Source organism: Sturnira hondurensis, unplaced genomic scaffold (assembly GCF_014824575.4).
Source record: "Sturnira hondurensis isolate 20B ecotype Veracruz unplaced genomic scaffold, ASM1482457v3 Scaffold0022542, whole genome shotgun sequence".
NCBI lineage: Eukaryota > Metazoa > Chordata > Mammalia > Chiroptera > Phyllostomidae > Sturnira > Sturnira hondurensis.
In genome coordinates this window covers 599,018-616,250 of record NW_028095173.1, presented here as the reverse complement: position 1 = coordinate 616,250, position 17,233 = coordinate 599,018, and the positions used below count along the sequence as shown (strand labels likewise).

At 39.8% G+C, this 17,233-nt stretch overlaps 1 protein-coding gene across 1 annotated transcript in view; it reads right to left on the bottom strand.

Moving 5' to 3' along the window:
* Positions 1 to 469: 469 nt before the first annotated feature.
* PLAC8 (placenta associated 8) overlaps positions 470 to 17,233 on the bottom strand; it is a 32,867-nt gene continuing 16,103 nt past the window's right edge. The window contains exons 2-5 of the mRNA XM_037035641.1: positions 11,080 to 11,208; positions 9,374 to 9,498; positions 2,484 to 2,598; positions 470 to 851 (exon numbers count right to left, since the gene is read on the bottom strand). Of these exons, the coding sequence (XP_036891536.1) occupies positions 2,494 to 2,598; positions 9,374 to 9,498; positions 11,080 to 11,179 (330 nt within the window). The 5' untranslated portion in view covers positions 11,180 to 11,208 and the 3' untranslated portion in view covers positions 470 to 851; positions 2,484 to 2,493. The remainder of the gene's footprint in view (positions 852 to 2,483; positions 2,599 to 9,373; positions 9,499 to 11,079; positions 11,209 to 17,233) is intronic.

Sequence of the window (17,233 nt, the reverse complement as noted above, 5' to 3'; positions counted from 1 at the left end):
TCTAGCGCTGTACCCCATCCACTTATTTATCTGGACATTACCACTGTCCAAAGGTAGAGAGGACAGTGATTGAATCCAATAGTTTCATTTCCCCCAAACAGTTACCCTTTTGTAGCAGAAGGGTATCCCCAGCAGAAATCATTACTCCCACTCTCTCAAATGAGAGAAGCTCTCCAAAAAGTCTCCAGTCCCAGTTGAGTGGATAAATTCAAGGGCACCTCTTTGTTTGTATATTAATTGATGTCTTACTTTAAAAAAATAAATTAAAGCCCTGGCTGGTGTAGTTCAGTCTGCGAACCAAAAGGTTGAGGGTTGATTCCCAGTCAGGGCACATGCCTGGATTGCAGGCCAGTTCCCAGCAGGGGACTCACGAGAGGCAACCATACATTGATATTTCTCTCCTGCCCTTCCCATCTAAGGATAAATAAATAAAATCTTAAAAAAATAAATAAAAGTGTTTTACTTGACAACATTTAAAAAAACTTTATGGTGAACATTTTCACACATTGGAAAAGTAGAAAAGTAGAATGAAGAATCTCCATCTGCCTATCATTCAGCTTTAACATTTGACAAACTTTGGTTTATTTTTAACAGAAGCATATTGTAATTTCCTATAAAACAATACTAAAAGACACAAAGGTTGTTGAGGGAATTATTGTTTAATGCCAATTATCTTAGAGAACAGCATTAGAAACATATTTCTTTCAAAATAAACTGGAAATTAAAATGTTTTGAAGCTATTTGAAATCATATGGTTAGTTGAATTAGTTTCTAATATTTGAGATGAGATAGCACTTAGTAGATGCAGTATTTTATTCCATCCTTTTCTTTCACCACAATGTAAATTTTACCTGTAAGAATCAGAAAAAAATAAATGAGTGAAAGGATTAGGATTCGTTGTTTCTATCTTTCTTTACACTATCTTGTTTCAAATATTAAAACCACTATTCCATCCCTAACCTACTGCCAAGTTGCTACATATTTAAAAATTGACATCAAACAATGGCCCTTGGTTCAGTACAATCTATTGGGAAGAGTCACAACTACCAGCTGCAATTCAGATGACTTTTCTAGGTTAGGGCCTCAATTTGCTTCCTTGCTTGCAGATTGCATTCATTTATTCATCCTCAGTGCTTATTAAGTGTCTACTGTGTGTTGGCACTATTGCTAGGTGGTTGAGTGAACCAATGGAATACTCTGTAAGTTTGTCAGTGCTAAATTCTGTTACCAAATAGCAACAAATCATCAAACATGTGAAGGTAACAGTATCTAAGGGGAACAGAACGTAAAACAATATTTTTCATTGACTGGATGACTAAACCAGTCAACTGCCACATTATAATTCCCAGGGCTACTTTGACATCAAATTCTGAGTCAAGTTGCTAACATATGCCTTTAGACAAGCAACATTCTTTGGCAAAAGAGGTCACAGTCAATTCTTAGGAGGCAGAGTATAAGGAGTAAAAGAGACTGATAAGAAAACTCCCCATTTTGACTTTGTTTCAAAGTGAGTTAAGCATTTGAGTCATTGATGAAAGCCATTTGAACCAATAGAAGGCAAATACTAGGACACTAAAATGGTATTAAAATGGTACTTTTAGTATGCAACATACTAAAGCATGGCTCATGAAGAAGACATTATTTTCTGCTGCACATGGCAAAAATAGCTTACAGAGAGACAGATTGTACCAAAGTCAACCAATCATACACATAAATGCACCATCCTGATCAAACGCTCTCAAAAGCCTCTTGGGAGATGGGACTTTTTCAGAGAATAGCTGTGTCTGCATGAAAACTAAACTTTAATTATAAATTTGATGGGGATTTACAGAAAAGAACAAAAGATAGGACTGAGCCCTTGTCCTCTTGCCTGAGAGAAGCAGGAGGAAATGTAATCTGGAGAGCTTAGGCCAACTCTGAGAAGACAGTCACTAAAATGTCAGTAATTAATCTTTATAGTGGGGGCTTTGGAAATCCTGAATAACTTGGTGAATTGTCCACACTTAATTTATAGACTAAAATAGCTTCCCGTCACTTTGGAGAAAAGTATTATTTTAACATCATGGCATTGATAAGAACGTATGACTAGGTGCATTACACAGGCACATGTAGCATGACATCCCAGTTGGTTACTGTTGGTGGTGGACCTGAGATCTAGGCCTACAGTGAACATCTGGTCTCACACATGTCTCTACTACCTTAAATTATAGTGGACCTAAGATGGTGTGTCCATGTGGAATAGCACATGGCCACTCCTGTTGTGGCAGACATCTTTGCAAAGTTGTGGAATTCTTTCCTATTGAACCAGGCTTAGTCCTCTCGATTCAGGCTCCAGAAAGCTGACTACCAACTGATTGGGGTAGGCTGGCAATTAAGAAATCATTTTCCCTCTATTTGTATCTGTGAGAGAGTTCCAAGGAAATAAAAGATGTCTTTAAAATTTTGTTTTGATATTCAAAAATCAAAGAATTTTCACAACATACCAAGCATCTTTTAGAAAGCATTCATTGCTTTTCTTTTTTCAATATCTCGCTTGAGTTGACACAGGGCACACTGAGGGAAACATGCCAGCCACAGGAAATCTCTGCAAATGGATCCCTGTTAAAAACAGACAGACAAGTCAACATGTAGCTTGTAGATATAATTACACAATTCCCTGCATTTGTATAGGTTTTCTAACCTCCTTAAACATACATTTCATCATTTGTTTATCATGAGAATTTTGTGGCATTATCTCCACTTTTCTGATGACTCAGAGAAGTTAAAGAGCTCACTAAGATCACACAGCACATTGGCAGAGCTCAGTCTTTCTTTTCTCAAGCCAGGGGACCCTTTATGTCTTACACCATTTCAAATCATTTGTAGGTTACAACTATCACCCTGGTCCTTTCTCATCTGTTCTGGAATGGTTCTCCCTATTTTATTTTTTTCCTCAAAGATTTTATTTATTTCTAGAGAGAGGAGAAGGGAGAGAAAAAGATCAAGAAAAACATCAACTGGTTGTGTCTTGTACACCAGGAATCGAACTGGTGATGCTTCCCTTTGTGGGATGATGGCCAAACAACTGAGCCATACAGTTGGGGGTTGGAATGGTTCCCTTTAAAGCCAGTTGTGTAATGCACTAAGTTTTCTACAGTTTGTGAGCAGTGCCGGACTGAGCCACATCATGTACCCCTCTGGCCATTTGCATTGGCTTCTCTTATGTCATGCAATGAAGGAAGTCCAAAGTGAGGGAGGGATATATAATCATGGGGAAAAGAAGAATGAAGGGAATGAATGATGTTTGGAAAAGCCATAGAATGGGCTACTTTGAAAAGTTTGAGGGCTCTCTCTGTAGAAAGGTCTAATCTGGCTCTCAACGACCCTGAGAGCTCTCAACGCTCTCACCTCTGGAAGAGATGCCCCTGAAGAGTCCTGCTTTGTGCAGGAGGCATTGGGTGACCCAAGGGGCTCTAGTCTGACAACCAGGTTCTATGACAGTGTGTCTTGATGGATTGAAATAATTTTGAGCTGCATTTTTTGATAGCACTATTTTTTTAAATGTTGAATAAATACAATTCCTAATTTATAGTGTGAGCAGAGAAAGAGAGTAGATTCAGTGTGTATACACACATACACTGAATCTATTCTCTATGCATTGTAGATTCAGTGTGTGTATACACACTGAATCTACTCTCTTTCTCTCTCTCTCTCTCTATACATATCTATCTATCTATCTATCTATCTATCTATCTATCTATCTATAGTAGATTCAGTTTATAAGGGTTAAGAGCTCCTAAATGTTGAGATTATAAGTATTCTATTTTTTATGAAAAAAATTTATTTCTACAGTGATTTTTTATTCTCATCTAACAGAGTAAGCATGTGGGACGAAAAGTGGACAAATGAATAGCAAGTTAAAATTCTTCTAATGTTAAGGCCCTCATTGGATGGAAGAATGGATATTTAGTCTGTAGACAATTCAATCTCACGGCCTTCTCTTTTTCCCTAATAGGTAATTCAAATTCCTTTAAACCTTCCTCATAGGACTTGTGTTTTTCAGTCTTTAATTCATCATTTACTTTTCATTCTTTTTATCTTTTAAACTTCCATTAAACTACCCTTATTGAATACATATTATATGTCACAAAAAGAAAACATTCTCTTTTAATAGGTCCTTTTTTTTAATATGGCAGAAAATTTTATTTTAATATATGCTGTCCATTTTAATTAATTATGTTACTTCAGCCATCGTTAATCCGGGATAATTAACATTCAAAATCAATCTCGGCTCCTTTTCTTTTTTTAAATATATTTTATTGATTATACCATTACAGTAGTTCTATTCCCCCCCTTCATTCCCCTCCACCCACACCCTCCCTCCCCCACCATTCTCCCCCCCTTAGTTTATAACCACGTGTCTCAAGTTCTTTGGATTCTATATTTCCCCCACTGTTCTCGCCCTCCCCCCTTTCTATTTTTCTACCTACCATCTATGCTATTTTCTGTGCCTTCTCCCCCCTTCTCCCCCTCCCACACCCCTGTTTCTAACCCTCCATGTGTTCTTCATTTCTATGGTTCCACTCCTGATCTAGCTGTCCTCTTGGTTTGCTTTTGTTTTAGGTGTGGTTGTTAATAACTGTGTGTTTGCTGTCCTTTCACTGTTCATATTTTTCATCTTCTTTTTCTTATATAAGTCCCTTTAGCATTTCATATAATAAGGGCTTGGTGATGATGAACTCCTTGAACTTGACCTTATCTGAGAAGCACTTTATCTGTCCTTCCATTCTAAATGAAAGTTTTGCTGGATAAAGCAATCTTGGCTGTAGGTCTTTGGATTTCATGACTTGGAATACTTCTTTCCAGCCCCTTCTTGCCTGTAAGGTCTCTTTTGAGAAATCCGCTGACAGTCTGATGGGTACTCCTTTGTAGGTGACTGTCCCCTTATCCCTTGATGCTTCTAGGATTCTCTCCTTCATTTTGGTCTTGGCTAATGTAATTATGATGTGCCTTGGTGTGTTCCTTCTTGGGTCCAACTTCTTTGGCACTCTCTGAGCTTCCTGGATTTCCTGGAAGTCTATTTCCTTTGCCAGACTGGGGAAGTTCTCCTTTATTATTTGTTCAAATACGTTTTCCACTCGTGGCTGTTTCTTTCCCCCTTCTGGTACCCCTATAATTCGGATGTTGGAACGTTTAAAGATGTCCTGGAGGTTCCTAAGCCTCTCCTCATTTTTTTGAATTCTCATTTCTTCATTCCTTTCTGGTGGGATGTTTTGTTCTTCCTTCTGGTCCATTCCATTGATTTGAGTCCCCGTTTCCTTTCCATCACTATTGGTTTCCTGTGCATCTCCCTTCATTTCAATTAGTTTAGCCTTCATATGTTCCTCTAATTTGTGACTATAATCTACCAGTTCTGTGAGCATCCTGATAAATAGTGTCTTGAATTGTGCTTCTGAGAGGCTGGCAATTTCTCGGTCGCTTAGAGTTATTGGCTCTGGGACTTTGAGTTCTTCTTGTGCCATCTTTCGGGTTGTTCGTGCCTGTTCCATAGCAGGAACAGAGCCCTAAAGTGTTCACTAGAACAGGGCAACTAAGTCGCTGGGTTGTGACGCTGTATGTGGGGGCGGGGTCAAAGAGGGACAATGGCTCTCACTGGTATTGCAGGGCAACTAAGTCGCTGGGTTGTGACGCTATATGTGGGGGCGGGGTCAAAGAGGGACTCTGGCGTCCCGTCTGCCGCCTGCCGCCACGGCCCTCACCGGTGCCGCAGTTGCTGCCGTCACCGGGCCCACGCATTTCGTCCCACTGCTCGCGAGTGTGCCACCGCCATCAGCCCTCGCCCCCTGGGGCCTGCGTGGTCTGTCTCACTGTGCACGAATATGTGCCCGCGGTCTGCCCCGCACCCCAACTGGTTCCCATCTGCCTTCGCGCCTGGGTCGGGGGCCCTGTCCTGCCCGAACATGCTCGCTGCTGGCTCTGCCCCTCTTACCGTCCCCGTTGAACGGTTAGATGTAGTCGGACTTCTGTATAATTCAATTTTCTGTCCTTTGGTTGTGTCTTTGTTTCTCCAAACCTTTGTTGTATTCAAACTTGGTTGTGGGAGAAGAAGGCACAGTGTTTCCACCTATGCCTCCATCTTCTTAATAGGTTCTAATTACTTTTCTATTCTATTATGTCCATGCCTGTCTTTTACCTCAGGCAGTTTTTAGGGGGAAAAATCTTGCTATTATTTGCTAAGAAACCTAGAGAAATCTGTGGAAAACACACCGTGATTATAAGTCTCTTTAATAATATAGATATAGAAACTAGGGAGAAGAAAAAAATTAGTTTTTCAAAGAGAAAGCAAATGAACTGTAAGTTTGTGTCATGCTGAAGTTAATAAGGGGTACAAATGCTGTGACCAGAATACAAATGCCATTCCAGGGAAATGGGTGCAAGAAATAAAGATTATGCATTCACCACTCTATTTGGTTACACTGGACTAGTACTTCACTGGTTAAAAAAAAGTCTTGCTTTGGGTACTATTTTCAGAATCATTGACTGAGCTGAAAATGAAAGATATGTGGCACATGATTGACTGCACATCTATTCAGGAAAGCAGGATGATAAAGTGGGAAAAACCAGATGCTTGGAGTTAGAATAAACTGAGCCCAACTCCCAATATTTCTGTTCTCTGTGACTATAAATCTGTCTTATTTCTGGTTTCCATATCTATAAAGTAGAGATGACAATTCTTGCACCACAAAGAGTTTGTAAGTAGCAAATGAGCAAATATATGTCAAAATCCTATCCTAGCACATGGTAATCAGCAGTTGTTTCTTTTCTTTCTCCTTCTCTCCTGTAGAGGTTGTGCCACTGCCTGCCTAGAAGATTCAATGCTGTCTTGGCTGTGCCCATGAAGGGAGGAGCAAATCAGTCAGAGCCTGCAATGTAGCAGACCCTCAAAAGTTTGCATAGATGTAAAAGGGAAACAAAGTGGAAAGCTTGCATTACACAAATTAGTCCTGGGAATTACTTAGCACTGTCAAGCTCTGTTAAAAGAGGAAGAACAGAGACACACCATCTATAAATATATTTATTTAATGTTTGCCAAGAAAACATTCTATATCATAGAATTCTAGACCTAGAAAGTGACCTTAGAATCATCTTCTATAACTTTCTCATGACAGATGAGAAAACCAATGCTGCCAAATAATTTACTAGAGAGTCAAAAAAGTTAGCTATTTATTGAGCTGTTCTCAGAACCTTTATCTGCAGCACATAGCTAAGTGCCCCTTTTCCTATACCATTTTTTCATCAGGGACTGCTTTGGGACCTCACCTTACATCCCTACACCTCACTACATACACATGACAATTTGCCTATAGTTTCAGGAAGTTCATGGTTCAGTCACAAAGTGAAGAACTCCTATGTATTATGCTGCCTTATGAGGAGCACACTCAAGAGCCACAGGGAGTGCTGAGAAAGCCAGGCACTGAGCAAGCACATTGGACACATGAGGCCAGAGTCCTGAACGCATTCCTGTTCTGAGAAAACAGCTGACTCATTATCTGAGATAAGAACAAAAATAGTAGCAGTTATTTATTCAGCACTTATTACTTGACAGGCTCTGTGTTAAGCCTTTTCAATGCATTATCTTCTTAATTTTTTAAAAATTTTCTTGTTTTTGTTTTTATTTTTTTAAAAGACTTTATTTATTTATCTTTAGAGAGGAAGGGAAGGAGAGAAGTATCAATGTATGGTTGCCTCTGGTGTGTCTCCTGCTGGGAACTGGCCTGCAACCCAGGCATGTGCCCTGACTGGGAATCGAACCGTGATCATGTGGTTCGCAGGCCCACGCTCAATCCTCTGAGCTACACCAGCCAGGACTTTTTTTGTTTAATTTAAATATTTTATTGTTTATGCTATTACAGTTGTCCCAATTTTCCCCCTTTGACCTCCTCCACCCAGTCTGCTCCCCATTCTCACAGTCAGTCCCCACACTGTTGTCCATGTCCATGGGTCATTCATGTATGTTCTTTGATTAATCCTTTCACCTTCTTTCAACTAGTCCCTACCTTTTCCCTCTCCTTGTACAGCTGTCAGTTTGTTCCATGTTTCCACGTCTCTGGTTCTATTTTGCTGATTAGTTTGTTTGTTTTTTTCCATTAGATTCTACATATAAGTAAGAATCAGAGTTTGTTTTTCACTGACCGAATTATTTCTTTATTTCTTGTTTATTCAAAAATATTTATTTATTGAGTGATTACTATATGTTGAGCACTACCAGGGAACCTGGCCCGAAGCCCAGGCATATGCCCTGACTGGGAATCGAACCAGCAACTTTTTGGTCCATAGGCTGGTGCTCAATCCACTAGGCTACACCAGCCAGGGTGACAATGTCCTTGTTTTTAAGAAATACACTAAAATAGTCCTGATTGAGTTGCTCAGTTGATTAGAGTATTGTCCTGATACACCAAGGTTGCAGGTTCAAAACCTGGTCAGGGAACATACAAGAATCAACCAAAGAATGCAATAAATAAGGGGAACAACAAATCAATGTTTCTCCGTTTCACTCTCTCTCTCCCTTCAGTTCTCTCTAAAAATCAATAAATAAAATAAAAAATATAGTGAAATAGAGGTAACAGTGCATCAAGTTTGCAATCCACCCTCAAATAATTCAGAAAAAAATAGATAAAGAGAAAAATAAAGTGTGGCCAATTTTTAATATTTGGGAAACCTGGGCAAAGGGTATTGAGGAATTCTTTGTACCATTTTTGAAACTTTTCATTAAATCTGAAATTATGTTTAAAAAGCCTTAAAAACAAAAAAAATGTGTGGTCCATGAAGACAGGGATTTTGATTTCCTTTATTCACTGATGTGTCTCTAGCATCTGCAATAGTAATTGGCATGTTATATGTACTCCATAAATCCCTGTTGAATAAATGAACACCAGCTTATGATTTAACAAGGTTCTATGTGCTTAATATGGCTTTTTAATAAATGAAACCTAGCTAATGACTTACCAATGAGGCAAATGTGCAGCTCTGAGAGGATCTACCACACATTCATTTTTACTCAAGGCTTTATGAAAAATTATCACCCACCCTACAGAAGTGCAGGGTCCTGTCTGAGTAAAGCCAGGAGAGGCTAAGGGTCTTGTGCTGGTCACCCTTAGCAACTTTTTCAGAGACACATCTATTGGATCAATAAAAGATTTTATTACTAATATATTCTAAAGTATACATAACCACAATGCTCCTGTAAATCACTTCAAAATTTAGGATGGTAGTGGAGAAAAGACTGGGTTAGGGTATGAAGGTGAGGAGGAGCAATCATAGAAATCTGTCAGACTGAAAGGAAGCCCTTGGGTATCTGGGCTACCATCTCACAGTGGACCCTTGGGTGACTCACCGGGATGCCATATCGGGTTCGATACATGGTCCTCATGGCGACACTTGCCCCACACAGGCAGCATTCATTCATGTCAGAGGCAATCTGACATGACAGACACAGAGGGAAGAAAGTCCCACAGAGGCCTGAGAGAGGGTGAGACCACACAGGAGAATTAGTGAAAGTTATCAGTTTCCACTAAACCTCAAGTAGATGGTAGCTCAGGAAATGGCCTTAATGAACCCTCTGAGACAGCAGTGTGGTCATCTGGGTCTTTATGTCTTGCTTCTGGACCCCAGTTTTTGGTAGTCAGAAAAAATCTGCATGTCATCATATTAGGTCAGAGTTAATTGTAAAAGTTTTCACCCTGCCAATCTGAGCATGTGAGAATTACCTTTCTTCCCTGCCCTTGTTTACATTTGGGTCATGCCTACATGGGAAGCTTGTGGCATCAGAATTCTGAAAAGCCTTCTGAAAACCATGGGAGGGTGTTAAAGGTGAGAAATGAGTGAATGGAGAAATCATTAGTGCCCACATGAGAAAAACAATAGGGAATAGATTCTATATGTTCGTATAGGCAAAATGTAGAGCCCTATTATCACTGTGAGGGTAGAGGCAAACAGAAGTAAAGGGATATTGGCATCAAAAGCATATAAATCTAACTGGAATCTCACTTTAAAGAATCTCTGAGACACAAAAAGGGCCTAATAAAATAGCAACAAACAACAAACTTTTCTAACATTCTCTGAGTAACAGTCTATTTTGGAAAGCTCTTGGGTGGAGTATTGGTACTGCTATACCCTCGATAAGATAAGAAAGTCTGTTTTATTATTATTTTTGATTTATTGTTTTAAGCAAAGGGCTATCTCCAGTGATCTTGGGACTTCCATCATATGTATGAAAGTAAGAAAAACAAAAAGAGGAGGGGCTGTTTCTCAAAGATACTGGAAAAATGCACCACACAGAGAGTATCTGCAACTCATATGGCAATAGACTCTGAAATAAGAAAATTTTTCTCACACAAAAGTGTGTTTGGTAGTGTAAAAGAATCAGAAGTCAGTAAAATAAAAAACCCACAGTGCTTCCTGAAACAGAACAGCCACAAGAGTATCACTGGAGCCAGAAAAAAGAGAGTCAACACTGTAGGAAAAGAAAGACACAAACAACCAACTGGAGAAACATGTCAAGAACGTGATGATACTAAAGAGGTGAAAAATTTAAAAAGAGGTGATCAATTGGTATAAACAAGGATCACAAACTCAAGGCCAGGCAGGGAAAATAAATGAATGAAATAGGTTAGAAAAATCCCTGAATGATGGATGGTGGACATAAGCATGGCAAACTACATTGTGAATATCCTTTTTAATGGGGTTGACTAACAGTAGCAGCTCACCTCTGCCATGTGAGAGTGAGGACTCATCTTTCCTGATTTTCCAAATTTTTTCAAGAGAAGCTGGAAATGTAGATTGGAAAGCTAGACTTTTGTGTAAAATCTGATTTTTTGATGTTTTCTACTATGTTAAAATTAGTACATCAAGAAGGCTCATTATGTATAGGACAAACAAAACACATCATCCAATGAGTAAGTCCACCACAGGTTTCCAGCTTGTGACTTCTGAGTTAGAGTAAACCATGGAACTCAGTTATAGGATAAACAATTTCTATTATGTTAGTAATCTGCATTATTACAGGTAGTCAAGGAGAAAGGAATTACTACATGCACTTACAAATCCCTATGTCATCACAGCAGTCACATTCGCCAGTTTGCCAGTCACTAGCCATTGAACCTCCTGCACCATATCTTGGCTGTGAAACAACTGGATTCATTTTTAAGGATAACTTCAAAGGAGAACTTCCTGTAAAAACAAAACCAAAAAAGCATTAAACACTTAACTGTATTGGTGAGATATAATGTAGATACCAGTTGAGAAGACATTTCATCACACCTCTCCTAATTAAGGGTGTTCACACCCAACTAACTTAGCATTACCTTTTCAGGCTGTTGTTGAAATCTGGAAATTAAAACCATAAGGGGAAGAGAATGAAAGTTCTTTTCTTAGGCTTTCTGTTGTTTTTTCCCCTTGTCACTCATCAACAATATGATATATATTTTTTCTGTTTTCAAGGCAACCATCCTAAAAGATGTCTATTTTGTGTTTGAAGTGTTTCTATTTAAAAGCAATTATAATCAATTTTTACAAAGCTATTCCACAGGCATTATCTCAGTTGTTCCTTAAGAGAACTCTGAGACAGAGTTCTCTACTTTTCCATAAAATTGTTGTTAAACAGATGCTTCTAACTAACATCAGCATTCATTATGTAATTGTTAGTGATGTCTTGAAAGCTAAAGTTTTACAGAAAACCTAGATTACTTAAAAAATACAACATTCAATTTCCCTTTGTGAAGGTATCAGGTCAGAATCTGAAAAAAGAGGCTTCAGGTTTCCGTGGAACAATCCACTGGTTGTGAAACCACCAGGAGATAGTGTCTCTCAAACAAAGTGGCACCTAGACTTTTTATATTTCATCCAGTAATCAGGTGAAGTCTCATGAGCTCCTACTCAGTCAGTACTCTCAAGAGAGGAAATGTGCTTGGTTTCCCAATTGCCAATGTTAAAACTTTCTTCTTTACTATTTTCAGTCTGACTATATGGCTGTGCTCTGTAGTCTTGGTCCTTGGTCCCTGCTCACTTTCAACACTTCCCTTGACCAGTTCAGTTGCAAGTCAACTCCCTCACCACACATAATCAGTGAGCTATGCTGCCTCCAGTTTTCCTCCACCATCTTGCCAGGGGTGACCCCAGTCAGAGGTTCTATCAACACACTTCTTCTCTATCCTGGCTATGCACTAGGTTCATCTTTAGTGCTTGGTAAAAAAGACAGATTCTTGACTTCCGCCAAGATGGAGGCATAGGTGGAAACACTATGCCTTCTCCCACAACCAAGTTTGAATACAACAAAGGTTTGGAGAAACAAAGACACAACCAAAGGACAGAAAATTGAATTATACGGAAGTCCGACTACATCTAACCGTTCAACGGGGACGGTAAGAGGGGCAGAGCCAGCAGCGAGCATGTTCGGGCAGGACAGGGCCCCCGACCCAGGCGCGAAGGCAGATGGGAACCAGTTGGGGTGCGGGGCAGACCGCGGGCACATATTCGTGCACAGTGAGACAGACCACGCAGGCCCCAGGGGGCGAGGGCTGATGGCGGTGGCACACTCGCGAGCAGTGGGACGAAATGCGTGGGCCCGGTGACGGCAGCAACTGCGGCACCGGTGAGGGCCGTGGCGGCAGGCGGCAGACGGGACGCCAGAGTCCCTCTTTGACCCCGCCCCCACATATAGCGTCACAACCCAGCGACTTAGTTGCCCTGCAATACCAGTGAGAGCCATTGTCCCTCTTTGACCCCGCCCCCACATACAGCGTCACAACCCAGCGACTTAGTTGCCCTGTTCTAGTGAACACTTTAGGGCTCTGTTCCTGCTATGGAACAGGCACGAACAACCCGAAAGATGGCACAAGAAGAACTCAAAGTCCCAGAGCCAATAACTCTAAGCGACCGAGAAATTGCCAGCCTCTCAGAAGCACAATTCAAGACACTATTTATCAGGATGCTCACAGAACTGGTAGATTATAGTCACAAATTAGAGGAACATATGAAGGCTAAACTAATTGAAATGAAGGGAGATGCACAGGAAACCAATAGTGATGGAAAGGAAACGGGGACTCAAATCAATGGAATGGACCAGAAGGAAGAACAAAACATCCCACCAGAAAGGAATGAAGAAATGAGAATTCAAAAAAATGAGGAGAGGCTTAGGAACCTCCAGGACATCTTTAAACGTTCCAACATCCGGATTATAGGGGTACCAGAAGGGGGAAAGAAACAGCCACGAGTGGAAAACTTATTTGAACAAATAATAAAGGAGAACTTCCCCAGTCTGGCAAAGGAAATAGACTTCCAGGAAATCCAGGAAGCTCAGAGAGTGCCAAAGAAGTTGGACCCAAGAAGGAACACACCAAGGCACATCATAATTACATTAGCCAAGACCAAAATGAAGGAGAGAATCCTAGAAGCAGCAAGGGATAAGGGGACAGTCACCTACAAAGGAGTACCCATCAGACTGTCAGCGGATTTCTCAAAAGAGACCTTACAGGCAAGAAGGGGCTGGAAAGAAGTATTCCAAGTCATGAAATCCAAAGACCTACAGCCAAGATTGCTTTATCCAGCAAAACTTTCATTTAGAATGGAAGGACAGATAAAGTGCTTCTCAGATAAGGTCAAGTTCAAGGAGTTCATCATCACCAAGCCCTTATTATATGAAATGCTAAAGGGACTTATATAAGAAAAAGAAGATGAAAAATATGAACAGTGAAAGGACAGCAAACACACAGTTATTAACAACCACACCTAAAACAAAAGCAAACCAAGAGGACAGCTAGATCAGGAGTGGAACCATAGAAATGAAGAACACATGGAGGGTTAGAAACAGGGGTGTGGGAGGAGGAGAAGGGGGGAGAAGGCACAGAAAATAGCATAGATGGTAGGTAGAAAATAGATGGGGGGGAGGGTGAGAACAGTGGGGGAAATATAGAATCCAAAGAACTTGAGACACGTGGTTATAAACTAAGGGGGGAGAATGGTGGGGGAGGGAGTGTGCGGATGGAGGGGAATGAAGGGGGGAATAGAACAACTGTAATGGTATAATCAATAAAATATATTTAAAAAAAAAGACAGATTCTTGCTTCTGATTGATTAGCCTGGGGTGGACCCTGGCTGTGTAAAATTTTTAAGAGGCAATTCTGATACAGCCAGCTCTTGTGGCTATGTTTATATGCCATTTCAGTTTCTCAGTCCTTCCTAATTCATGTTTTTAGTTTTTCCCTTGCCTTGATCCTCTTCTGGATTGATGTCTTCTCTGAGATTTGTGGCCGTTATCAGTAGATTTCCACCAACAGCTGAGTTGGCACAAAAAGGATTGGAAGTTCCTGAATAATAAAAGCCAAGGCACTTTGAACTGCCCTGGAAAGGTGCCTCTGATACTTTTTATCAAGAATTTGCTTTATGACACCAAGGGGAACCCAGCCAGCTTGAGAAGGCTATAATAATTATGGTCAGATCACACCAGGAATCTTGTTTGAAACTGCAAGGCGTTGGTTAATAGATTTTGGTCTTCCTCCTCTCTGCTTAATTGGGAGGGCAATAATGTTTTTATTGATAATGCAGGAAGACATATGGCTACATGGAGAAGCAGAGATGATTAACCAACAGGAAAAAGTAGTAAAGGGCTGACCAGAGAATCCTACGACAGTGCCTGGCATGCAGTGTACATGCAATAGAATTTTGTGGAGAGAATGAATTAGCAGAGGTGCTGGTTACAAGTTGTGAAAATGGATAGTACTGCCTTGCCTAACCAAGTGAATTTAAACTTGTGCAGGATAAGGCACAAATTTTGAACTTTTTGTATAGGAATATACAAATTTTGTAGCTCTGGTTGTAATGGAGTCTTATTTAAAATTCTACATAACAGGTATTTTCTACTGGTTTCTGTCCATAGACATGTTGTCTCAGAAAAACTACTGTCACATTGCTAACTAACATGTATTGTATGACTTATATAAGTACAATAGAAAACTTGATTATAATTACAAATGTTCCTTTTATTTTTCAAATTTTAGTGTGGGTTAGAATCACCTGAGAATGTTGTTAAGAGTTTAACATTCCTAGAAATTTGGATTTAATAGGCCTGGAAAGGGATTGAGAAATCTGCATGTTTAATAAGCACCTAAGTGCTTCTTCTTTTTAAAGATTTTTATTTATTTATTTTTATAGAGAGGGGAAGGGAGGGAGAAAGAGAGGGAGAGAAGCATTAATGTGTGGTTGCCTCTCATGCACCCCGGACCTGGGACCTGGGACTTGGCCTGCAACCAAGTCATGTGCCCTGACTGGGAATCGAACCAGCAACCCTTTGGTTTTTGGGCCTGCACTCAATCCACTGAGCTACACCAGCTAGGGCAATAAGCACCCAAGTGCTTCTTAAGGGAGAGGGGTTGATACAAAAAGTTAGATTGGTAAAGGAGGTCATAACAGCTGTTTTGCCTAATCTGACTGCTTTTAAATCTAAAACGTGTTTTTTTCAACTCCTATTCCAGACACTGATTCCTCTGGGAACCAAATCAAAAGAGGAGAAAAAGAGAAAAGCATAATTGTATTCAAAATATATACATTCAACAAGCCTGGCTTCCTTTTGGTATTGGGTATAGTTACAAAGCCAAAGGGGGTGTAACAGAAATTTGAATAAATAGAAACTGAGAGCCCATTAGATGGGAATTTACAGTAGTATAATAAAAGAACTAAAACTTCAGAGACACTGCACAACCTCGGAAGGACAGGTGTAACCCAAAGGGGAAGTGGTAGGATTTAATTTCAGTTCAAACAAGTCTGTACTGAAAATCTTGTTTGCCACAGGGAAGTGTGAGGAAGCTTCTGGTCCAAGGTTCTGAGCTGGAGAAGTTCAAGCACATGCTCTGTGAACAATTAAATTGTGTTTTAATTTTTGCCTTTGTTGCTGTCGTTTTTTGTTTTCCAAACTAGCAGAACTAGCAATAGAATTGCTATCCAGTTCTGGAGAAGCTGTACGTCTAATTGAAGGTCATGTGATTCTTGTTTTGGCACAGAAAACAGGTATGGAAATAGTGTTGGGAAATGCGTACAGGAAAGAAAGCCTGGAAATGCATGAACAGTAGAGACATAAGCTTTTTGGAGCAGGAGGTATGGTTGAAGTGTAGGGATGACACTGTGTAGCCTGGTGCACATCAGCAGCTCATTCCTATGACCACAGCAGACATTGCTAATTGATCCCAGATTGTATATAGAATCTATTTTCACTGGACATATCTTAGAATCCTAGACAATTGTAATTCTCAATTGGTGGACTGCAGTGGGAAGAAGAAAAAAGACTTTGGAGTCCCATAGAATTGAATTCAAGTTGCGGTCTTCCCACTCTGTCACTTTGTGCATATGACATTTTCTGACTGTGTAGAAAGCTCATACCATTTGATCAGAGCTGGCACATGATGTGAACTCAATCTGCTATCTGATAAATAGTTATTGATAAGAATAAATTGTACATGCAATGTACAGTTGTTCAAGCCTGACTGTTACGAATATACCTCCAACCTCAAGGTTTAATTATTCGTTATCTTGAAAAAATACACTGGGAAAATCAGTATAGTCAAAATATACAGAGTTACTGCTGCTGCATGTGTGTGTGTGTGTACCATTAAAGAAATAAAAATGTACCAAGAGGCTAAAAGGAAATTACTTCTTTAAGAAAACAATGCTTTAGGAAAAAAATACGTAGGTCCAATCACAATCAGCTCAGCCAATGTAGTAAAATGTAAAACCATGCTAGAGTCCTTTTCAAGAGACCCCAGAGCTAAAACTTACTTCAGGGCTCAGATTGTATTTTAAATATTCTTTCGGTCCTTCATACCTTTCATAACTGTTTGTACAGCACTGGCCACATATACCTGAGCATTGAGTAGTTTGGAATAAAGGTAAAATTTGCTGTTTGATGTAAAAAAAAAAACTTAGTGAGTATTTTTTGAGAATAAGGAGTTCTCATATAAATCCAATAATGGGCATATACTATAATTGCTATATATGTAAATCACAACTATCCTAGTACATACTGCATATCTGTTAGTTCAATTAATTCAACTCCTAATCTAACACAGAGACTCATGCCACATGCTTATAAGTCCCTTAATTCCCTACAATGTATGTGTGTATGGATGCACATGTGTTTTTTTAATAGATTTTGTACTTCCATATATCATGGATAGATCTATATGAGATGCAACTGAGATCAGAGGTT